The sequence below is a fragment of the Oncorhynchus gorbuscha genome, linkage group LG02, assembly GCF_021184085.1.
Source record: "Oncorhynchus gorbuscha isolate QuinsamMale2020 ecotype Even-year linkage group LG02, OgorEven_v1.0, whole genome shotgun sequence".
Classification (NCBI taxonomy): domain Eukaryota; kingdom Metazoa; phylum Chordata; class Actinopteri; order Salmoniformes; family Salmonidae; genus Oncorhynchus; species Oncorhynchus gorbuscha.
In genome coordinates, this window is record NC_060174.1 from 97,279,434 (window position 1) to 97,305,858 (window position 26,425).

At 45.2% G+C, this 26,425-nt stretch overlaps 1 protein-coding gene across 3 annotated transcripts in view; it reads left to right on the forward strand.

Annotated features, from left to right (window-relative positions):
• Positions 1-1,218: 1,218 nt before the first annotated feature.
• dpysl3 (dihydropyrimidinase like 3) overlaps positions 1,219-26,425 on the forward strand; it is a 64,801-nt gene continuing 39,594 nt past the window's right edge. For 2 of the 3 annotated variants that reach the window (XM_046328482.1, XM_046328491.1), the window contains exon 1: positions 1,219-1,421. In XM_046328482.1, the coding sequence (XP_046184438.1) occupies positions 1,338-1,421 (84 nt within the window). In that variant the 5' untranslated portion in view covers positions 1,219-1,337. Of the gene's footprint in view, positions 1,422-19,157; positions 19,330-26,425 lie in introns of those variants that run through there. The other variant, XM_046328500.1, reaches the window with a different exon arrangement.

Genomic DNA, 26,425 nt, shown 5'->3' on the forward strand with positions numbered 1-26,425 from the left:
TGAATGTTTATTTTAAACTAGGAAAAGAGACTCTTGATCTAAGACTTGGGACCACTCAGCCACTCCATTGAATAGCAGACTAATGATTGCTTTACAATGCTTGCAGTTAGCCACTGATTCCTTCCTCATTGTTGAATTTGCGATTTCCAACTTGTTGTGTAATGTTTATGTCGAATGGCCGATGAGCACCGATACAATTTATCTATAATTTATCTTCACATGACAACAATTAAAAAGGATTTGCCAGTAGATTGTCAACTTTATTCATGATGATGACTGCTAGCTAAGATTTTGAAAGTATAATTTTGATATGATCCGTCCAATCAAAGCTACTGTAGATTTAATGTGATTTGACGTCAATTTTATCTGTGGCCAATGACGAGCCTTCTTGGGTTAACCCACTGTTCTTAGGCCGTCATTGAAAATAAGAATTTGTTCTTAACTGACTTGCCTAGTTAAATAAAGGTAAAATAAATCAACCTTCGAATGTAACTCTTTGACAGCACCCAAGGGGCTTAAATTTTCCAGCTCTACTCTTAGACTGGGCGATGACGTAGTGTCCCAATGAGTGACAGAACACTGAGCCAACACTGTATTTTCTGTTGGCTTGTCTCACTATTATAGAACGTGCTGAGCTAGGCTGAAACACCCTGCATTTTGGAGCTGCCTTACTCAAGAAAACAAAAAAGAGGCCATGTTTGTATGCAGCTTTATTAACTCACTGAATTCTGTGGCTGTACATTTCAAAAGTGCTGAACAAATATATATATATTTACATTGTTTGCAAACTGTTATGTGACATGGATTAATGCCAAAATAACGTGAAAAACAGGCACCCCCCCCCCAAAACAAATGTAATTTAAAAAAACAAACATTTTTTCGCCCCTGGCTACAAGGACAACCTCAGGTACTTTCATAGCCTGTGTGTCACTGAAAGGACAGCGCCGAAGATGGGCGTGGCAGAAACACGTGCATAAGAGAGCAACAAACACGTTTACATGTATACATTTGTTTATCCCTTACAAAACAATAATACTTTTTAGGCCTATTCAGATGATATGACAGTTAGCCTCTAACACCATAATTTCAGGTGCAGTTTTTTAATCATTGAAACATTCAAGATAATGATGAAACTCTAAAACGTGTGACTGAACAGCCGGATTGCGTAAAAAGGGCTTGTGCTGCGTAGGTATCACTTTGTTGTCATCCGACCCAGGGCAACACTGCCACCACTGGTCTTGAAACTCTAGTTTACTTCATCTGCCTTGCACGGCGCAGCTACACACTAGAACAGTTGCAGGACTACTTTCGCCCTCTTTCCTCTCATTACTATCACTATGGCAGAGCGTCAGCGGAATTGGAACAAGGAGGAGAATGATGACTTACCGGTGTATCTCGCAATTCCCGGAACGGCCGATCAGGTACGCCGACAAAAATACGGAGGTATGTTCTGCAACGTCGAGGGAGCATACGAGAGCAAAACAATTGATTTCGATGTTCTGAGTGTCGGTCAGAGGGGGAACCAAACCCCTAGGACTGCTAAACGGGAGACCGCGCAGGAGGCGAGTAACCCTATAAATCAGAGCTCTCCATGTAAAGAAAGTGACACTTGTTATGACAATAAATATTCTGGCATAGAGATAAAAACTACCAAAGGCAAGGAAGTCCTACAAAATCTAGGTGATGCGAAGGTAAATTCTCCTCTTGCTTGCATACTACAGATGTCTGCAGTAATCAACTGCACCTCACAGTACCTGACAGTTTTAATAATGGCGATCTGAATAGAATATTACCACAAAACATGCACAGTTGGCACTCAGAAAGGACTCTCACAACATATATTCAGAGGGGCATACAGATGGAAGTGTGTCATGGCAACTACAATTTGACAAACATGATTCTGTACATATTAAAGGTGGTCCTTGAGAAACTTACCTTCCTGAGAGTCTTGGGTTTATGCCAACTACATGGTAAGTGCATCCATGAATTATGGAAGGAAGAGTCTGAGTGGATCAGGTGGAGCTGCAGCCTGACACCCTAAACACCTAAATACAGCACATAAGACAATCCGATTCATTTCAAAATATTCAATCAAAGGTTCCTCTCTCTTGTTTGGGCTTGACTATGAATTGCCTATCTCATCATCTTTCTTCAATGATTGGTTGTCATCCGGGTAAATGAAGAAAGCTTAAATTGTACATCACATCATGTAAACAATCTTCCATTTCTCATCCATAAGTGGCATGATGGTATGATGTTGTACTGTTACAATTGTGTGTGTGTGTGTGTGTGTGTGTTGCCTCTCAACAGGCTTGTAGAAAGTTATTTAAAAAAGTGGAACTGATACAGTATCCACCTGTACTTTATAAAACAACAAATATAGACAAAACATGTCAGGAATAAAATCCCCTTTTCGACCAATGAAACTGGTTTGGGATGCAGAGGTATCTGAATGACAAAGAAAGGCTATGAATTCTGCATTTTGATGCAGGCTGCATTATACATTTGATTGCGTTTGATTAGATTGGACTGTGGCTCTGGATCACCTGAGAGACATTCCATCTGGTGATGTGAGTTATAATTTAATCCATCCTGTCTCTGAATAATACAGTTTATGACCCTAAAATTTGTCAAAGAATCCAGCCACCCTAGCCATGGACTGTTCTCTCTGCTACCGCAGGGCAAATGGTACTGGAGCGTCAAGTCTAGGACCAAAAGGCTTCTTAACAGCTTCTACCCCCAAGCCATAAGACTCCTGAACATCTAATCAAAGGGCTACCCAGACCCCTCTTTTACGCTACTGCTACTCTCTCTTTATTATCTATGCATAGTCACTTTAACTCTACCTACATGTACATATAACCTACCCCCACCACATTGACTCTGTACCGGTACCCCCTGTATATAGCCTCCACATTGACTCTGTACCGGTACCCCCTGTATATAGCCTCCACATTGACTCTGTTCCAGTACCCCCTGTATATAGCCTCCACATTGACTCTGTTCCAGTACCCCCTGTATATAGCCTCCACATTGACTCTGTTCCAGTACCCCCTGTATATAGCCTCCACATTGACTCTGTTCCAGTACCCCCTGTATATAGCCTCCACATTGACTCTGTTCCAGTACCCCCTGTATATAGCCTCCACATTGACTCTGTACCGGTACCCCCTGTATATAGCCTCCACATTGACTCTGTACCGGTATCCCCTGTATATAGCCTCCACATTGACTCTGTTCCAGTACCCCCTGTATACAGCCTCCACATTGACTCTGTACCGGTACCCCCTGTATATAGCCTCCACATTGACTCTGTTCCAGTACCCCCTGTATATAGCCTCCACATTGACTCTGTACTGGTACCCCCTGTATATAGCCTCCACATTGACTCTGTACCGGTACCACCTGTATATAGCCTCCACATTGACTCTGTACCGGTACCCCCTGTATATAGCCTCCACATTGACTCTGTTCCAGTACCCCCTGTATATAGCCTCCACATTGACTCTGTTCCAGTACCCCCTGTATATAGCCTCCACATTGACTCTGTTCCAGTACCCCCTGTATATAGCCTCCACATTGACTCTGTTCCAGTACCCCTGTATATAGCCTCCACATTGACTCTGTACCGGTACCCCCTGTATATAGCCTCCACATTGACTCTGTACCGGTATCCCCTGTATATAGCCTCCACATTGACTCTGTTCCAGTACCCCCTGTATACAGCCTCCACATTGACTCTGTACCGGTACCCCCTGTATATAGCCTCCACATTGACTCTGTTCCAGTACCCCCTGTATATAGCCTCCACATTGACTCTGTACTGGTACCCCCTGTATATAGCCTCCACATTGACTCTGTACCGGTACCACCTGTATATAGCCTCCACATTGACTCTGTACCGGTACCCCCTGTATATAGCCTCCACATTGACTCTGTACCGGTACCCCCTGTATATAGCCTCCACATTGACTCTGTACCGGTACCCCCTGTATATAGCCTCCACATTGACTCTGTACCGGTACCCCCTGTATATAGCCTCCACATTGACTCTGTACCGGTATCCCCTGTATATAGCCTCCACATTGACTCTGTTCCAGTACCCCCTGTATACAGCCTCCACATTGACTCTGTACCGGTACCCCCTGTATATAGCCTCCACATTGACTCTGTTCCGGTACCCCCTGTATATAGCCTCCACATTGACTCTGTACTGGTACCCCCTGTATATAGCCTCCACATTGACTCTGTACCGGTACCACCTGTATATAGCCTCCACATTGACTCTGTACCGGTACCCCTGTATATAGCCTCCACATTGACTCTGTACCGGTACCCCCTGTATATAGCCTCCACATTGACTCTGTACCGGTACCCCCTGTATATAGCCTCCACATTGACTCTGTTCCAGTATCCCCTGTATACAGCCTCCACATTGACTCTGTACCGGTACCCCCTGTATATAGCCTCCACATTGACTCTGTTCCAGTACCCCCTGTATATAGCCTCCACATTGACTCTGTACTGGTACCCCCTGTATATAGCCTCCACATTGACTCTGTACCGGTACCACCTGTATATAGCCTCCACATTGACTCTGTACCGGTACCCCCTGTTTATAGCCTCCACATTGACTCTGTACCGGTACCCCCTGTATATAGCCTCCACATTGACTCTGTACCGGTACCCCCTGTATATAGCCTCCACATTGACTCTGTACAGGTACCCCTGTATATAGCCTCCACATTGACTCTGTACCGGTATCCCCTGTATATAGCCTCCACATTGACTCTGTTCCAGTACCCCCTGTATACAGCCTCCACATTGACTCTGTACCGGTACCCCCTGTATATAGCCTCCACATTGACTCTGTTCCAGTACCCCCTGTATATAGCCTCCACATTGACTCTGTACTGGTACCCCCTGTATATAGCCTCCACATTGACTCTGTACCGGTACCACCTGTATATAGCCTCCACATTGACTCTGTACCGGTACCCCCTGTATATAGCCTCCACATTGACTCTGTACCGGTACCCCCTGTATATAGCCTCCACATTGACTCTGTACCGGTACCCCCTGTATATAGCCTCCACATTGACTCTGTACCGGTACCCCCTGTATATAGCCTCCACATTGACTCTGTGCCGGTACCCCCTGTATATAGCCTCCACATTGACTCTGTACCGGTACCCCCTGTATATAGCCTCCACATTGACTCTGTACCGGTACCTCCTGTATATAGCCTCCGCATTGACTCTGTACCGGTACCCCCTGTATATAGCCTCCACATTGACTCTGTACCGGTACCCCCTGTATATAGCCTCCACATTGACTCTGTACCGGTACCTCCTGTATATAGCCTCCGCATTGACTCTGTACCGGTACCCCTGTATATAGCCTCCGCATTGACTCTGTACCGGTACCCCCTGTATATAGCATCCACATTGACTCTGTACCGGTACGCCCTGTATATAGCCTCCACATTGACTCTGTACCGGTACCCCCTGTATATAGCCTCCACATTGACTCTGTTCCAGTACCCCCTGTATATAGCCTCCACATTGACTCTGTACCGGTACCCCCTGTATATAGCCTCCACATTGACTCTGTACCGGTACCCCCTGTATATAGCCTCCACATTGACTCTGTACCGGTACCCCCTGTATATAGCCTCCACATTGACTCTGTACCGGTACCCCCTGTATATAGCCTCCACATTGACTCTGTACCGGTACCCCTGTATATAGCCTCCACATTGACTCTGTACCGGTACCCCTGTATATAGCCTCCACATTGACTCTGTACCGGTACCCCCTGTATATAGCCTCCACATTGACTCTGTTCCAGTAGCCTCCCCTGTATATAGCCTCATTGACTCTGTTCCAGTACCCCCTGTATATAGCCTCCACATTGACTCTGTACCGGTACCCCCTGTATATAGCCTCCACATTGACTCTGTTCCAGTACCCCCTGTATATAGCCTCCACATTGACTCTGTACCAGTACCCCCTGTATATAGCCTCGCTATTGTTATTTTACTGCTGCTGTTTAATTATTTGTTAGTTTTATTATCTATTTTTTACTTAACACTTTTTTTCCTAACATATTTAAGCATTATTGGTTAAGGGCTTGTAAGTAAGCATTTCACTATAAGGTCTAAACCTGTTGTATTCGGTGCATGTGATGAATACAATTTGATTTGATTTGACTTGTCCTTTAAACCGTGGTTGAATTGAGGTTTGTGGGTTCTGTCATATATATAGCTTCTGAATGTCTCAATTTGGAACTGACCTCAGCTAAGCTTGTGGGCAACAAAGCGATGATTCACTATTCCAAATGGCCCCCTATTCCCACTGTAGTACACTACTTTTGACCAGAGCCTTTAGGGCTCAAAAAGTAGTGCACTACAAAGGGAATAAGGTACCATTTGGGACAGAGACACTGTGTCCTGCCCCGCTATACTGTAATCCCTCTGTCTCAGAGATGAGAAAGTCTTTTAGGTTGAGTGAGGATGATTACTGTTTGGGACAGAGACACTGTCTCCTGCCCTGCTATACTGTAATCCCTCTGTCTCAGAGATGAGAAAGTCTTTTAGGTTGAGTGAGGATGATTACTGTTTGGGACAGAGACACTGTGTCCTGCCCCGCTATACTGTAATTCCTCTGTCTCAGAGATGACAAAGTCCATTAGGTTGAGTGAGGATGATTACTGTTTGGGACAGAGACACTGTGTCCTGCCCCCGCTATACTGTAATCCCTCTGTCTCAGAGATGAGAAAGTCCATTAGGTTGAGTGAGGATGATTACTGTTTGGGACAGAGACACTGTCTCCTGCCCCGCTATACTGTAATCCCTCTGTCTCAGAGATGAGAAAGTATTTTAGGTTGAGTGAGGATGATTACTGTTTGGGACAGAGACACTGTGTCCTGCCCCGCTATACTGTAATCCCTCTGTCTCAGAGATGACAAAGTCCATTAGGTTGAGTGAGGATGATTACTGTTTGGGACAGAGACACTGTGTCCTGCCCCCGCTATACTGTAATCCCTCTGTCTCAGAGATGAGAAAGTCCATTCGGTTGAGTGAGGATGATTACTGTTTGGGACGGAGACACTGTCCTGCCCCGCTATACTGTAATCCCTCTGTCTCAGAGATGAGAAAGTATTTTAGGTTGAGTGAGGATGATTACTGTTTGGGACAGAGACACTGTGTCCTGCCCCGCTATACTGTAATCCCTCTGTCTCAGAGATGAGAAAGTATTTTAGGTTGAGTGAGGATGATTACTGTTTGGAACAGAGACACTGTGTCCTGCCCAGCTATACTGTAATCCCTCTGTCTCAGAGATGAGAAAGTCCATTAGGTTGAGTGAGGATGATTACTGTTTGGGACAGAGACACTGTCTCCTGCCCTGCTATACTGTAATACCTCTGTCTCAGAGATGAGAAAGTCCATTAGGTTGAATGAGGATGATTACTGTTTAGTCATAGCTGTCCCGGTCATTCCCAGATACACAACCAAACTAAGCACAGTCTGGATGGTACACAAGTAAAGGGACAGGCCAAGCAAAAAAGAGGTCACTACACTCCACGCAACAAAGATTCACCGCAGTGAAGTCCTCGCTCTCTGTCCGTTTGTGCTGTGAGGGCAGATTGTCTCTTGATGCGTAATAAATAAAGGGGACATTTCCATCCAGGAACCACAGGGAGGAACCTGTGGTGTGACATCATGGGCTGATGTAGCTGGGGCGGCAGGTAGCCTAGTGGTTAGAGCGTTGGACTAGTAACCGAAAGGTTGCAAGATGGAATCCCTGAGCTGACAAGGTAAAATTGTGTCGTTCTGCCCCTGAACAAGGCAGTTAACCCACTGTTCCTAGGCCGTAATTGAAAATAAGAATTTGTTCTTAACTGACTTGCCTAGTTAAATAAAAGTTTTTAAAAAAGGTACTATGGCTCTTGTGGCAGCCATGGTCCCCATGTGGACAGCTGTGGGACTGCAGTGCTGCAGCCCTGATCTGACTCAGCGAAACATGGAAGGAGTCTGTTGTTGTGTTCTGTCTGTGTTGCCCCAATCTTGTGGTCGTGACATATCAGACTGACACCTAATGTCAGCCCAATTATGCCTGGGAGCATCCCTCTGTTGTGTCCTCTTATGCAAGCGAATGCCAAACATAACTCTGGCTGAAACATCTAGCTAATGAATGTTCTGTTTCACGCACGTGCACTTCTATCAGCACTGTGTGTAGTTAGTGTTTGAGGATAAGGTTATAATCATGCCCTTGAAAAAGAAAAGGAAAGCCTCACACTCTAGGAGCTCAGATGCAATAGTTGAACAACCAATGTTTGGACAGACAAGCTGTATTCATCGGGGTATAATGACCAACGCTGCAGGTCACTAGTTGAATCAATCTCTACCACGAGGCCAGGTTATGAAGCCTCACAATACAATACTTATGAAGATAGCCTATTTCAGAATGTAAAACCATGTGCTACCATCTTCATTCAAGTTGATGTTTTTCAGCAGTCTCCTGTGACACGCCTCAGCTTTACATCAGCACACTGGGAATGTATCCCCTCTCTCTCCTCCATTAAAAACACTGATTTGTGCAGCAACAACAACCGCTAAGGTTGTGCCTCAGTGATACGGTATGTACTTCTCCATAGAAACAACCAGTAGCCCTGCTCTACCCTGCCTTAGATTCAGGGAGGTGGCCAGAACAGGGGAGGGTCTCTCTCTCTTTGTCCTCTGCTCATCTGGGTACGCCCCAGCTGGGAAGGACTTTCTCTCCACACGCCCGCTGCATCCATGGAATTCCTGTCTGGTGGTAATGGGGTAGGGGCTTGGCCCGAAGGGGGGGGGGGGGCTATAAGGGGTAGGGGGTTAATCCCCTTTGGAAGCTGTCTGGCCTGTACATCAAATCAAATTGTATTGGTCACATACACATATTTAGCAGATGTTATTGCGGGTGTAGCGAAATGCTATATATATGTATATATATATATATATTTATTTTTGTTGTATGTAATGACACAAAGTACGTTCTGGGCTAATAGTGTAAGAAATAACACACACACAAAAATACTGCAAAGTTGTTAGGAGTTAGAAGTAGAGCTGCCATGTCTGTCGGCGCCATCTTGCTGGTTCATGTACAGGAACATGATAAGCAGTTCTTGTACATGATGCCCAGCTTCCTCTACATGACACCCATCTTCCTGTACATGATGCCCAGCTTCCTCTACATGATACCCAGCTTCCGGTACATGACACCCAGCTTCCGGTACATGACACCCAGCTTCCTGTACATGACACCCAGCTTCCTGTACATGATGCCCAGCTTCCTCTACATGATGCCCAGCTTCCTCTACATGATACCCAGCTTCCTGTACATGATACCCAGCTTCGTGTACATGATAACCAGCTTCCTCTACATGATACCCAGCTTCCTGTACATGATACCCAGCTTCCTGTACATGATAACCAGCTTCCTCTACATGATACCCAGCTTCCTGTACATAATACCCAGCTTTGTGTACATGATAACCAGCTTCCTCTACATGATACCCAGCTTTTTTGTACATGATACCCAGCTTCTTGTACATGATACCCAGCTTCTTGTACATGATACCCAGCTTCCTCTACATGATACCCAGCTTCCTCTACATGATACCCAGCTTCTTGTACATGATGCCCAGCTTCCTCTACATGATACCCAGCTTCCTGTACATGATACCCAGCTTCCTCTACATGATACCCAGCTTCGTATACATGATACCCAGCTTCTTGTACATGATACCCAGCTTCCTGTACATGTGAGTAGTGTGCTGTTAGGAATCCCCTCATCATTCCTCACTAAATTACTTCCTCCACTAATGTTTTCTTGTTTATATTGTACAGCCATTTACTAAACAGATGTACAGCATCTCTCCTAAACCCTTTTAAACCCACAATAAACAATTGATACTTTTGGTACTTATATACAATTGGTACTTACATACACCATAATCACACACACACACAATGTTGTTTAATAATTAGATAACGTCATTATGGGTGCATTAGGGCAGGGGCAGGGGGGGAGGGAGGCCTGCTCTGCTGAGACCCAGGCAATAGAGACTCATGACAGGGCAGGGACAGGGACAGGCTCCACCCACTTTGTTCATAATAATACCAGGCAGACCAGTCTAATAATTACCATCATCATGGATACAGATTTCAGCTCTCCCGGAAATACTGTATATCAATATTTTGCAGCCATTATAAAATGAAAAAAAGCTAAATGCTAATCATGCTTGCTAGTTATCACATGATAAAGCCAAGTCATGCATTGAGGCTACAATAAATTATCTTTGAATGGTGGATTGTGGATACACTCAGGAAGTATTCTATTATGTATAAATAATTATTTGTATTGTGTCTGAAGGCTAGACCAGTCCCAGTAAAACAACAGGAATGGTAGGCCTATTTGAGCCTTTCAACTGGATTCTAGCTGGATAATAAGGTCCCTGGACAAACACTGAGTGGACAAAATCCCAAAACATCAGAACACCTGCTCTTTCCATGGCATAGACTGACCAGGTGAAAGCTATGATCCCTTATTGATGTCACTTGTTAATTAAATCCCTGTGGAACGCGATCGACACCTTTACTCCGATTAATTGAGGCTCTTCCGAGGATGGGGGGGGGGGGGGGGGGTTAGGGGTTCAACTTAATATTAGGAACATGCTGTTATGCAGGTGAATGAGGACCCAAAAGCGACTTGGCGAAAACAGAGTCTTTATTCCAGTAAAGGATATAGGCAATACTCCTGGACAGTCAGAGCAGAAAACAAAACATAAAAAAACTTAATTCCACTCGTAGTGACGAGGATAGACTGGAGACTCGACCATTAACTGTAGGTTGCCTCGGGAAGGCACCGACCGTAGCAGACTCAGACACCTGCTCACACGCAGCATCTGAGGGAAACAAGACACGACAGGGCGAGACAAAGACACAGCTCGGCGAACATAATACAAGGATCCGACAGGACAGAAACGGAAAACAAGGGGAGAAATAGGGACTCAAATCAGAGGGCAAGATAGGGAACAGGTGTGAAAAGACTAGATGTGTCATGCAGGTGAAAGAGGACCCAAAAGCGACTTAACAGAAACAGAGTTTATTCAAGTCCAAACAGAAAACGACAAATCCTGAATCCTTAACAGGAAATGTCCAAACAGGGAATAACAGAAATCCTCTAGTCTGTAGAGGGGAATAACAGGAGAAGCGGCCACAGACTGCAGGTCGCTTCGGGTAGGCGCAGGCCGTAGCTGACAGAGACACCTGCTCACACGCAGCATCTGATGAAGGCAAAAACACGACAGGACAGGGCGATACACAATCACAGCACGGTGAATTCTAAACAAGGAACCGACAGGACAGGAACGGAACACAAAGGAAGAAATAGGGACTCTAATCAGGGGAAAGGATCGGGAACAGGTGTGGGAAGACTAAATGATGATTAGGGGAATAGGAACAGCTGGGAGCAGGAACGGAACGATAGAGAGAAGAGAGAGCGAGAGAGTGAGAGAGGGAGGGGGAGAGAGAGGGATAGAAAGAGGAAAAGAACCTAATAAGACCAGCAGAGGGAAACGAATAGAATGGGGAGCACAGGGACAAGACATGATAATAAATGACAAACATGACAGTACCCCCCCACTCACCGAGCGCCTCCTGGCGCACTCGAGGAGGAATCCTGGCGGCAACGGAGGAAATCATCGATGAGTGAACGGTCCAGCACGTCCCGAGACGGAACCCAACTCCTCTCCTCAGGACCGTAACCCTCCCAATCCACTAAGTATTGGTGACCCCGTCCCCGAGAACGCATGTCCATGATCTTATGTACCTTGTAAATAGGTGCGCTCTCGACAAGGACGGGAGGGGGAGGGAAGACGAACGGGGGTGCGAAGAAAGGGCTTAACACAGGAGACATGGAAGACAGGATGGACGCGACGAAGATGTCGCGGAAGAAGCAGTCGCACAGCGACAGGATTGACGACCTGGGAGACACGGAACGGACCAATGAACCGCGGAGTCAACTTACGAGAAGCTGTCGTAAGAGGAAGGTTGCGAGTGGAAAGCCACACTCTCTGGCCGCAACAATACCTTGGACTCTTAATCCTGCGTTTATTGGCGGCTCTCACAGTCTTCCCCGCAGACAAAGGCAGACCGGTAATGAAGTCTAAGGCGATGTGAGACCATGGTCGAGAAGGAATGGGGAGCGGTCTGAGACGACCGACAGGAGGAGAGTTACCCGACTTAGTCTGCGCGCAGTCCGAACAAGCAGCCACGAAACGGCGCGTGTCACGCTCCTGAGTCGGCCACCAAAAGCGCTGGCGAATAGACGCAAGAGTGCCTCGAACACCGGGATGACCAGCTAACTTGGCAGAGTGAGCCCACTGAAGAACAGCCAGACGAGTGGAAACAGGAACGAAAAGGAGGTTACTAGGACAAGCGCGGCGACGCAGTGTGCGTGAGTGCTTGCTTAACCTGTCTTTCAATTCCCCAGACTGTTAACCCGACAACACGCCCATAAGGAAGAATCCCCTCGGGATCAGTAGAAGCCACAGAAGAACTAAACAGACGGGATAAGGCATCAGGCTTGGTGTTCTTGCTACCCGGACGGTAAGAAATCACAAACTCGAAACGAGCGAAAAACAACGCCCAACGAGCTTGACGGGCATTAAGTCGTTTGGCAGAACGGATGTACTCAAGGTTCTTATGGTCTGTCCAAACGACAAAAGGAACGGTCGCCCCCTCCAACCACTGTCGCCATTCGCCTAGGGCTAAGCGGATGGCGAGCAGTTCACGGTTACCCACATCATAGTTGCGCTCAGATGGCGACAGGCGATGAGAAAAATAAGCGCAAGGATGAACCTTATCGTCAGACTGGAAGCGCTGGGATAGAATGGCTCCCACGCCTACCTCTGAAGCGTCAACCTCGACAATGAATTGTCTAGTGACGTCAGGAGTAACGAGGATAGGAGCGGACGTAAAACGTTCTTTTAGAAGATCAAAAGCTCCCTGGGCGGAACCGGACCACTTAAAACACGTCTTGACAGAAGTAAGAGCTGTGAGAGGGGCAGCAACTTGACCGAAATTACGAATGAAACGCCGATAGAAATTAGCGAAACCTAAAAAGCGCTGCAACTCGACACGTGACCTTGGAACGGGCCAATCACTGACAGCTTGGACCTTAGCGGAATCCATCTGAATGCCTTCAGCGGAAATAACGGAACCGAGAAAAGTAACGGAGGAGACATGAAAAGAGCACTTCTCAGCCTTTACGTAGAGACAATTCTCTAAAAGGCGCTGTAGAACACGTCGAACGTGCTGAACATGAATCTCGAGTGACGGAGAAAAATCAGGATATCGTCAAGATAGACAAAAACAAAGATGTTCAGCATGTCTCTCAGAACATCATTAACTAATGCCTGAAAAACAGCTGGCGCATTGGCGAGACCGAACGGCAGAACCCGGTACTCAAAATGCCCTAACGGAGTGTTAAACGCCGTTTTCCACTCGTCCCCCTCTCTGATGCGCACGAGATGGTAAGCGTTACGAAGGTCCAACTTAGTAAAGCACCTGGCTCCCTGCAGAATCTCGAAGGCTGATGACATAAGGGGAAGCGGATAACGATTCTTAACCGTTATGTCATTCAGCCCTCGATAATCCACGCAGGGCGCAGAGTACCGTCCTTCTTCTTAACAAAAAAGAACCCCGCCCCGGCCGGAGAAGAAGAAGGCACTATGGTACCGGCGTCAAGAGACACAGACAAATAATCCTCGAGAGCCTTACGTTCGGGAGCCGACAGAGAGTATAGTCTACCTCGAGGAGGAGTGGTCCCCGGAAGGAGATCAATACTACAATCATACGACCGGTGAGGAGGAAGGGAGTTGGCTCGGGACCGACTGAAGACCGTGCGCAGATCATGATATTCCTCCGGCACTCCTGTCAAATCGCCAGGTTCCTCCTGAGAAGTAGGGACAGAAGAAACGGGAGGGATGGCAGACATTAAACACTTCACATGACAAGAAACGTTCCAGGATAGGATAGAATTAATAGACCAATTAATAGAAGGATTATGACATACTAGCCAGGGATGACCCAAAACAACAGGTGTAAACGGTGAACGGAAAATCAAAAAAGAAATAGTCTCACTGTGGTTACCAGATACTGTGAGAGTTAAAGGTAGTGTCTCAAATTTGATACTGGGAAGATGACTACCATCTAAGGCAAACATGGGCGTAGGCTTGTCTAACGGTCTGAAAGGAATGTTATGTTTCCGAACCCATGCTTCGTCCATGAAACAACCCTCAGCCCCAGAGTCAATCAAGGCACTGCATGTAGCACCCGAACCGGTCCAGCGTAGATGGACCGACATAGTAGTACAAGATCTAGATGAAGAGACCTGAGTAGTAGCGCTCACCAGTAGCCCTCCGCTTACTGATGGGCTCTGGCCTCTTACTGGACATGAATTAACAAAATGTCCAGCAACTCCGCAATAGAGGCACAGGCGGTTGGTGATCCTCCGTTCCCTCTCCTTAGTCGAGATGCGAATCCCTCCCAGCTGCATGGGCTCAGTCTCAAAGCCAGAGGAGGGAGATGGTTGCGATGCGGAGCAGGGAAACACCGTTGATGCGAGCTCTCTTCCACGAGCCCGGTGACGAAGATCTACCCGTCGTTCTATGCGGATGGCGAGAGCAATCAAAGAGTCCACATCTGAAGGAACCTCCCGGGAGAGAATCTCATCCTTAACCACTGCGTGGAGTCCCTCCAGAAAACGAGCGAGCAGCGCCGGCTCGTTCCACTCACTAGAGGCAGCAAGAGTGCGAAACTCAATAGAATAATCCGTTATGGACCGTTCACCTTGGCATAAGGAAGCCAGGGCCCTAGAAGCCTCCCTACCAAAAACTGAACGGTCAAAAACCCGAATCATCTCCTCTTTAAAGTTCTGGAACTTGTTAGAGCAATCAGCCCTTGCCTCCCAGATAGCTGTGCCCCATTCTCGAGCCCGGCCAGTAAGGAGTGAAATGACGTAAGCAACCCGAGCTCTCTCTCTAGAGTATGTGTTGGGTTGGAGAGAGAACACAATCTCACACTGCGTGAGAAAGGAGCGGCACTCAGTGGGCTGCCCGGAGTAGCAAGGTGGGTTATTAACCCTAGGTTCTGGAGGCTCGGCAGGCCAGGAAGTAACAGGTGGCACGAGACGTAGACTCTGGAACTGTCCAGAGAGGTCGGAAACCTGAGCGGCCAGGTTCTCCACGGCATGGCGAGCAGCAGACAATTCCTGCTCGTGTCTGCCGAGCATGGCTCCTTGGATCTTGACGGCAGTGTAACGAACGTCTGAAGTCGCTGGGTCCATTCCTTGGTCGGTTCCTTCTGTCATGCAGGTGAAAGAGGACCCAAAAGCGACTTAACAGAAACAGAGTTTATTCAAGTCCAAACAGAAAACGACAAATCCTGAATCCTTAACAGGAAATGTCCAAACAGGGAATAACAGAAATCCTCTAGTCTGTAGAGGGGAATAACAGGAGAAGCGGCCACAGACTGCAGGTCGCCCGGGTAGGCGCAGGCCGTAGCTGACAGAGACACCTGCTCACACGCAGCATCTGATGAAGGCAAAAACACGACAGGACAGGGCGATACACAATCACAGCACGGTGAATTCTAAACAAGGAACCGACAGGACAGGAACGGAACACAAAGGAAGAAATAGGGACTCTAATCAGGGGAAAGGATCGGGAACAGGTGTGGGAAGACTAAATGATGATTAGGGGAATAGGAACAGCTGGGAGCAGGAACGGAACGATAGAGAGAAGAGAGAGCGAGAGAGTGAGAGAGGGAGGGGGAGAGAGAGGGATAGAAAGAGGAAAAGAACCTAATAAGACCAGCAGAGGGAAACGAATAGAATGGGGAGCACAGGGACAAGACATGATAATAAATGACAAACATGACAAGATGATTGAGTAGGAGAATGAGGAACAGCTGGGAGCAGGAACGGAACGATAGAGAGAGGAGAGAGAGGGAGGGGGAGAGAGAGGGATAGAAAAAGGGAACGAACCTAATAAGACCAGCAGGGGGAAACGAACAGAAGGGAAAGCATAATGACAAGACAATATAAGACAAAACATGACACATGCTCCTAAAGCTTTGTACACTCAGTATTGCATTACAGTAAATGTATCAACCTACTAGAAAAAAACTTTGGGTTTGTCACTAGCGGGAACTAGGACTAGCCTACACAGGTGAAGCGGACAGGACCTGTTCCATCCCAAGCGGACACATCGATGGCCCTGAACAAACTTTATTTGACTCTATGTAAACTGGAAACCACATATCCTGAGGCTGCATTCATTGTAGCTGGGGATTTTAACAAAGCTAATCTGAAAACAAGACTCCCTAAATTCTATCAGCATATCGATTGCGCAACTAGGGCTGGTAAAACCGTGGATCATTGTTATTCTAACTTCCGCGATGCATATAAGGCCCTCCCCCGCCCTCCTTTCGGAAAAGCTGACCACGACTCCATTTTGTTGCTTCCAGCCTACAGACAGAAACTAAAACAAGAAGCTCCCGCGCTCAGGTCTATTCAACGCTGGTCCGATCTGTCATACCCACGGCAACGATTAAAACATTCCCAAACCAGAAACCGTGGATTGATGGCAGCATTCGCGCGAACTGAAAGCGGGAACCACAGCATTTAACCAGGGCAAGGTGACCGGAAACATGACCGAATACAAACAGTGTAGCTATTCCCTCCGCAAGGCAATCAAACAAGCTAAGCGTCAGTATAGAGACAAAGTAGAGTTGCAATTCAACGGCTCAGACACAAGAGGTATGTGGCAGGCTCTACAGTCAATCACGGATTACAAAAAGAAAACCAGCCCTGCCGCGGACAAGGATGTCTTGCTCCCACAGACTGAATAACTTCTTTGACCCTGGGTCTCGACCCCGCCCTGTGCAACTGGGTACTGGACTTCCTGACGGGCCGCCCCCAGGTGGTGAGAGTAGGTAACAACATCTCCACCCCGCTGATCATCAACACTGGGGCCCCACAAGGGTGTGTTCTGAGCCCTCTCCTGTACTCCCAGTTCACCCACGACTGCGTGGCCATGCACGCCTCCAACTCAATCATCAAGTTTGCAGACGACACTACAGTGGTAGGCTTGATTATCAACAACGATGAGACGGCCTACAGGGAGGAGGTGAGGAACCTCGGAGTGTGGTGTCAGGAAAATAACCTCACACTCAACGTCAACAAAACAAAGGAGAATATTGTGAACTTCAGGAAACAACAGAGGGAGCACCCCCCTATCCACATCGACGGGACAATAGTGGAGAGGGTAGTAAGTTTTAAGTTCCTCGGCGTACACATCACAGACAAACTGAATTGGTCCACCCACAAATACAGCGTTGTGAAGAAGGCGCTGCAGCGCCTCTTCAACCTCAGGAGGATGAAGAAATTCATCTTGTCACCAAAAGCACTCACAAACTTCTACAGATGCACAATCGAGAGCATCCTGTCGGGCTGTATTACTGCCTGTTACGACAACTGCCCCGCCCACAACCGTAAGGCTCTCCAGAGGGTAGAGGTCTGCACAATGCATCACCGGGGGCAAACTACCTGCCTTCCAGGACACCTACACCACCCGATGTCACAGGAAGGCCATAAAGATCATCAAGAACAACAACCACCCGAGCCACTGCCTGTTCACCCCGCTAACATCCAGAAGGTGAGTTCAGTACAGGTGCATCAAAGCAGGGATCGAGAGACTGAAAAACAGCTTCTATCTCAAGGCCATCAGACTGTTAAACAGCCACCACTAACATTGAGTGGCTGCTGCCAACATACTGACTCAACTCCAGCCACTTTAATAATGGACATTTATGTAAAAAAAAATGTAACACTAGCCACTTTAAACAATGCCACTTAATATAATGTTTACATACCCTACATTGCTCATCTCATATGCACATACTGTACTCTATATCATCTACTGCATCTTGCCATCTTTATGTAATACATGTATCACTAGCCACTTTAAACTATGTCACTTTATGTTTACAGACCCTACATTACTCATCTCATATGTATATACTGTACTCTATACCATCTACTGCATCTTGTTTACATACCCTACATTACTCATCTCATATGTATATACTGTACTCTATACCATCTACTGCATCTTGCCTATGCCGTTCTGTACTCATTCATATATCTTTATGTACATATTCTTTATCCCTTTACACTTGCGTGTATAAGGTAGTAGTTGTGGAATTGTTAGGTTAGATTACTCGTTGGTTATTACTGCATTGTCGGAACTAGAAGGACAAGCATTTCGCTACACTCGCATTAACATCTGCTAACCATGTGTATGTGACAAATAAAATGTGATTTGATCCCTACACAAACATCTTCCTTTAGCTCCTCGGAAACAAGGCAGCTGCAGCAGAAACTGTCAGGGCCACGCCCCTCTTGTCCGCTCCACAGCATATAGGCCTAGTCTACCATGTGGTAGCCTACCTTCTACTCGTCTGCCCATTGGATATCAACGGCCGCACTTGTTCTAATGATGTGTAGGGCCTATGCCTGCTGGGATTATCTAATAGCGTTGCATGTTGAACACATCGGTGAGTCTACACAAGACTGCTGCAAAGAAGCCTACTAATATGGGACACTGCATCTCAGTGCTAGAGATATCACTATAGTCCCTGGTTCGAATCACAATGGCCATGATTGGGGCAGCACACAATGGCCCCAGCATCGTCCTGGTTAGGGTTTGACCTAATTGTAAATAAGAATGAGCAAAATGTTACACAGCATCATCTGGATATGTGTGCAATAAATGTTAAATATTAACCTTCTGCTACTATTTCTGTTAAGCCGTCTATAAATCCAATATCCACGGTGTTATCCAGGTACAAATGTTGCAGAGTCATTACACTGTTTCTATTTCAGTGCAATTCTGTACAGTACACTGTTGTAGTCGCCTACACCTGCTGTTGAGCGTCCTCCTGTGGGAGGATTCGAGCATTGCAGCTGTAGGCTACCAATGAGACTATTGAGGGAGGAGTCCGTCGGTGGATCAGAGTACACGCTCTAGCTCACTTCGAAGCACTTTACATTGCATAGAGGGAGGCGACCATTCCCTAATTTTCCCATCCAGCCAGTAGCCGCAGAAACACCCAGAGGGGAATATTTCAAAGCTTTGTTCAGAGGTGGAATCAGTTTTCGACCAGTCGCAATTATGTCTGGGCATTCTTATCAAGGCAAAAAGAATATTCCAAAGATCACAGTAAGTATACATATTCATATCTGCCTTAGTGGCTTTTAAAACGTGCATACATGATTGTCTCAAATCAGTGCATTGCTTTTGTCTTGGCTAATTCCTATTTTATTTTACCGCTATTCAAGAATGTGCCAATAGCAATTAATTTATGCATACAGGCCTTTTTCATCCATGTGGGATATTTTCCTTTCCATTATGATAGTCAGTTGAACATAGAAACACATACAGTAGTGCAGAATGAAGGTGGCATGATTGGCTACCATAGTGACAGTCGGAGAGACAGAACGAGGCGTTTTCTTAAAGGTAACTTGGCATCTTCTTTGTTGAGGATGGCATGATACCCGTGCGCAGTGCATGTGGCTCGTTTGAAAGATAAATATATTAAATTAATAAAATAATCTTCATACTGGGCTGTTATAATGTAGTTATAACTTTATATGTTGGCATCTTGAATGCTTGGGGAAAGATAGATGAAATGATGTAGATGAAATGCACATCCTTTTTATAAATAATAAACAACATTATCGCGTTTTGGATTCGTTTTTGTAGCCTACAGGGCCACACATGATGGAAAGTCAGCCTCCTATTATAACAAAAAACCGAATACAAAGCAATAAATCAGTTATAGCTGTGTGAATCGAGGAAATATATGGCCTATTCGTTTTCCATATTCAACATCATGTGGGTGAATTATGTACCATAATATACGCCTGTTGTACACTCCCATTCTGTTAAATAAAGATGTATTTGTCCAGATATAGGCTATCTGAGCGTCTGGACTGGTGATGCAGGGAGAGAGAAAAAATCTCCCACGCCCATGTGTATGATCAGATGTTATAGCCCGCCCGTATAATAGAGCATTTCGATTTCAGCATTACTAGAACGCAATGTAATATAATTCACCGGTGCGGTGCTTTGCCTCACAGGTTTGGAGTTCAAATCGGGGCAAGCAACGTGTTGGCGGAGATGGTTGCTGCTGCTGCACAGCTCTAGGGTCTGTTTGAAATGGCTGCGTGTTCATTGTTGCGGCTCACCGTGGTGTTATATTCCAGGAGAGACGCCCTTTGTCTCGTCTGATATCACTGACGGATTGGGGGTGGAGGCAGGCTGGCCGGCAAGGGTCTTCTCATAGAATATCAGCGACGCACTAGAATGTTTTAGGGGAAGTTGTGTGTGTAAATATTTTTGTAGACATTTTTTTTGTTTGTGGAGGCTTTGAACATGTTTGACCTGTACAGGGAATACACCTGCTGCTCAGTCTAGGGACCTCGCACTATTTTATGCTTCATCATCAATTCTACATATCAGCCTCCTTGTAGGCCTACTCTACTCTACTGTGAAACTTGACATAATGGAGAATCTAATATCCTTTAAACAAGTTAGACAGTTTATTACAGTGTAATTGCATGTACACAAATGCTGGGTTGCTTGGTTGATCCAACTGGGTTGCAGGCATTTTTTTTCATTGGGTCACTTAGTTGGGTTATTGATGCTGGGTTATTGATGCTGGGTTATTGAGATACTGTATGATCCAGTGGGACAGATCAGAAGACTGGAGGGGTGAATTTAAGATAGATCTTTTTAGCCACCCATGAGAGTAAATGTCATTCCTGATAATCTATTGTGTTTTATAGTTATCACATGTTAAAGTCAAACATTGACACTTTAGTAGCTTTAGTGAGGCTCACAGAAGTGTACGAGTTCCCTAAAAGCCCAATGTTGGGATACAATAAGGTGGTATACCTTATTATAATATGTAATAAATAATCTTAACATTATAGAAGAATGAAGGAGAATTAGAATTTGCAGTATGTAAACTGAATGTGATGAACAATAATACATTTACTCTCACGGGTGGCCAATAAGATCTAGCTGAAAGCCATGCCCCTAATAAGCCACGCCCCTTGAATATACCCTACTGCTAGGTCATTGAAGAATGGGAGTAAAAATTCCCAACTGATGGTTAAATGAACCCATGTTTGAGTAATCCCATCAACCCAACTGATGGTTAAATGAACCCATGTTTGAGTAATCCCAACAACCCAACTGATGGTTAAATGAACCCATGTTTGAGTAATCCCAACAACCCAACTGATGGTTAAATGAACCCATGTTTGAGTAATCCCAACAACCCAACTGATGGTTAAATGAACCCATGTTTGAGTCATCCCAACAACCCAACTGATGGTTAAATGAACCCATGTTTGAGTAATCCCAACAACCCAACTGATGGTTAAATGAACCCATGTTTGAGTCATCCCAACAACCCAACTGATGGTTAAATGAACCCATGTTTGAGTCATCCCAACAACCCAACTGATGGTTAAATGAACCCATGTTTGAGTAATCCCAACAACCCAACTGATGGTTAAATGAACCCATGTTTGAGTAATCCCAACAACCCAACTGATGGTTAAATGAACCCATATTTGAGTCATCCCAACAACCCAATGTGTTGGGTTATTCACACAACCTGTCCAATATTCTGTCCAATAATATACCAAATAACCCAAATTTGGTTATTTTTAACCCAGCATTCTTTTGTGTGTTGGCTATAGCCTGACAATCTGAGAAATTTATTTATTGGGAATGATTTTCCTAGTTTATTTTTACCCCCTATATCCCAGCTGTTTCCCTATGTCTGTCTGGGAGCAGGAGCGCATTAAGGCAATGTCAGATTTCTAGGTGTGGTTGTGCTTTTCCCATGTTCACACAGTATCCTACTGTAGTGCCGTGCATGTCATCATTCATCCCCTCCAGCTGGAACCTGCATATGTGGGCATGACAGGCTTTACCCAGGAAAGAAACCTTTTGCTCCCAATGGCGCCACAAAACAGGGCTTCGCCGTCCCTACACTGTCTTCAAAGTGGACCTAACTGCAAGCAAATGGTGTGGTCATACACACTTCCTTAAAAACGTTGGTGCTGGGCTAGTAAAGAAAACCTGTAAAGAATAGGAAGGCCTCCACACTGTTTATGCTCCCAATTCACCACTTTATTTACTACGTTTCAGACCTTCCTAACTGTAAAACATCATGCTGTGACCACCCAGCTATTGCCATCCACTCTCCATGACCACCAGCATACTATTGAGAAGTAGAAAATACCACCTTGGTTACCCTTGTCTCCCTGCCTCTAGCCTCTGACATGAGGCCATTTTACCACCCTGGATGGAGATTGCGGTCAGGCCCAATCAGAACCAGATTTGAGTGTTGGGCTGCCTTGGAAACGGTGCCGCTTTAGCCTATCACAAGATCACGCTGCTTGAGTCTGGCCTCTATGATGTGGCGGCGAGGCAACTTATTTAGATTGATACCGCCTATTGTTTTGACTTTTCCACAGAAAAAAATGTAATGTGCTTTTGAGTGAATAGTAAATATTTTTGTCACTAGGCAACAGCAGAGGCCCCTGGCTCCCATGCGGCAGGATGACTTTCCCCTTCCATTGGTCTCAGCCTGCCCGCCCGCCTCACACATAAGGGTCTCACAGTTAATAGACTCCTCTGGAATATCGTCTTGGCTCGGTGTGTTTTATCTGCTATGTTTTCTCTGTTAGCAACAACACACAGAGGCCCTGTTCCCAGTCAAACTCTCTACAGATGTCCTTAAACTTAAGAACTGCCTGTTGCAAATGCTTCTGTTACTATAATGTGTGCTCTTATCATTTTGGTCTATGTGGGAGAAAACCTTCACAAACCTTCACAATTCAGCATGCAGTACTTCCTTTAACTATCTTTAGTCTTTTCTGGCTTTTATAATAGTGAAAGAGAGAGTTTCCGGTAGGAAGATCTCTAGTTGTACTATTTTTTAAAGTTCGATCAACAGTCAAATCTTGTAACACAAGGACTTATTTTGTTATTTCCAATGTCAAATTGCAGCAAATCACTGTTACTGTAGGCCTTTCTGACCTTGTGAGGAGATCTTATCACAAGCATGTCTCAAACTCTTAACCCTTAAATTGTTTCATTTTTTATCAGCTTAAAACTATAAACCAAATCCTGTGATCTGTAACATGGCAACAACAAATCTCCCCACCCCCCAGTATCAGTCTGTGAGCCACGGCAGTGCTGTGGAAGGGCTCTACATAGAGTCAGTGTCCCAAATCACACGCTATTCTCTATTTAGTAACATGCGCCCTGGTTAAAAGTAGTGATACTTTAAATTTTCTCCAAACGGGTTCCTCCAAATAGAAGAACCCTTTTTGGTTCCAGGAAGAACCCTTTTTGGTTCCAGGTAGAACCCTTTTGGGTTCCATGAAGATCCCTTTTGGGTTCCATGAAGAACCCTCTGTGGAAAGGGTTCTACATGGAACTCAACAGGGATCCACCTGGAACCAAAAAGAGTTCTTCAAAGGGTTCTCCTTTGGGGACAGCCGAATAACTATTTTAGGTGATAGATAGCACTTTTGTTTGTTTTCTTCCTAAGAGTGTATACTGTATAGGCTATTGGGTGTGATTTGGGACGCAGCATATAGACTATCCATTAAGGTCTTTTTGTTCTGTTTTACGGTAACTGTCTGCAGCCTGGTTGATTGACAGGCGTGGGTAGGCTTTATGGCACGTTACTTAGTCAAGGTCAGCATAAGTGATCCGGGCGAGGGTTTGATGCCGACCAAAGTGGACAGCAGCACTAAACCAAGCGCACAACACACACTCATCTCAGTTACTGTGGAAAGTAAAAGGAGACATTTGAAAATAAGCGCAGTATACTACTTCTGTACGTTAGCATTTGAATTGGAATAAAATGTTGTTGGACAAAGAGTCGGTGAGGAAGACATTGTTATGCCAGAAATGTCCTTACAAATGGTATGGCTATAGTTCTCTCTGTGGGGTTTCCATGACCATTTTTTTTCATGGAATGGGATTTTAGTAGTACTTTAATGATACAGTAAGAACATATATTTAGAGGGTATTCATTTCAGCTGGTTCCATCCCTATCCTCAAACTCTGCATGTCTTGTGGTTGCACTGATGGGACGGTTTGACTTGTTTATGAGTTTAACAGTGAACAATATTTTACAATCCATGTCATGACCCATCTGCAAATCCACCAGCATGGACCAACACCTCAAGGATTGTGGCTGGTCTCATATCAACACTACTGCAACTACTGGATTCTGTCAAAGCATTCAACCACAGAACATTTGGGGAATGCTAAGCCAAAGTCACATTTTTGATTTGTGTGTCCATATATTCGTGTGTTGCAACAGAATTCAAACTGCAGATTGCCGTATGATTTTACTCCTTTAAGCTCTGTCATATTTACGCTGTAACAAAAACATGGAGGACTCTGTCTTTCTCTTCCCTCATTGTTTTTAGCAGGGTTTCTCCAGATGTATGTATCTGAGAGTCGGCTTTCCTTACTGAACCCAGTGAAATCACTGGATTACTTTGGATATATTGTGATAGTTTACTAAGCGGAGACCACTGCTCTGATAATAACAGTGCATTCAATCAAACTCCTCTGAATAGTCACAAAATCACAACTCTGATTAAAATTACCTCCACAACTATTTGCTTTCTTTCATTTATCGAGGAATTTATTCTGTCGTTTTAATTCACGTCTGTAATTTTCTCTGGCCCTATCACGTGTGGCATTATCACACGTCTGTAATTATCTATGGCCCTATCACGTGTGGCATTATCACACGTCTGTAATTATCTCTGGCCCTATCACGTGTGGCATTATCACACGTCTGTAATTATCTCTGGCCCTATCACGTGTGGCATTATCACACGTCTGTAATTATCTATGGCCCTATCACGTGTGGCATTATCACACGTCTGTAATTATCTATGGCCCTATCACGTGTGGCATTATCACACGTCTGTAATTAGCTCTGGCCCTATCACGTGCAGCATTATCACACGTCTGTAATTATCTATGGCCATATCACGTGTGGCATTATCACACGTCTGTAATTATCTATGGCCCTATCACGTGTGGCATTATCACACGTCTGTAATTATCTCTGGCCCTATCACGTGTGGCATTATCACACGTCTGTAATTATCTATGGCCCTATCACGTGTGGCATTATCACACGTCTGTAATTATCTATGGCCCTATCACGTGTGGCATTATCACACGTCTGTAATTATCTCTGGCCCTATCACGTGTGGCATTATCACACGTCTGTAATTATCTCTGGCCCTATCACGTGTGGCATTAACACATGTCTGTAATTATCTCTGGCCCTATCACGTGTTGCATTATCACACATCTGTAATTATCTCTGGCCCTATCACGTGTGGCATTATCACACGTATGTAATTATCTCTGGCCCTATCACGTGTGGCATTATCACACATCTGTAATTATCTCTGGCCCTATCACGTGTGGCATTATCACACGTCTGTAATTATCTCTGTCCCTATCACGTGTGGCATTATCACACGTATGTAATTATCTCTGGCCCTATCACGTGTGGCATTATCACACATCTGTAATTATCTCTGGCCCTATCACGTGTGGCATTATCACACGTCTGTAATTATCTCTGGCCCTATCACGTGTGGCATTATCACACATCTGTAATTATCTCTGGCCCTATCACGTGTGGCATTATCACACATCTGTAATTATCTCTGGCCCTATCACGTGTGGCATTATCACACATCTGTAATTATCTCTGGCCCTATCACGTGTGGCATTATCACACGTCTGTAATTATCTCTGTCCCTATCACGTGTGGCATTATCACACGTATGTAATTATCTCTGGCCCTATCACGTGTGGCATTATCACACATCTGTAATTATCTCTGGCCCTATCACGTGTGGCATTATCACACGTCTGTAATTATCTCTGGCCCTATCACGTGTGGCATTATCACACATCTGTAATTATCTCTGGCCCTATCACGTGTGGCATTATCACACATCTGTAATTATCTCTGGCCCTATCACGTGTGGCATTATCACGTGTAAAATATAATAATTCATTCATTAAGATGATTTCAAAATTCCAAATAGAATGGCTAATCTTTTAAACATGATCCTAAATTAAATCATCAACATAGTGAATAGCATTGATGTTTAATATAAGGTTTCTGCATTATTATTTATGTTATTTACGTTAATTTATTTTACTATGTTGACAGGTA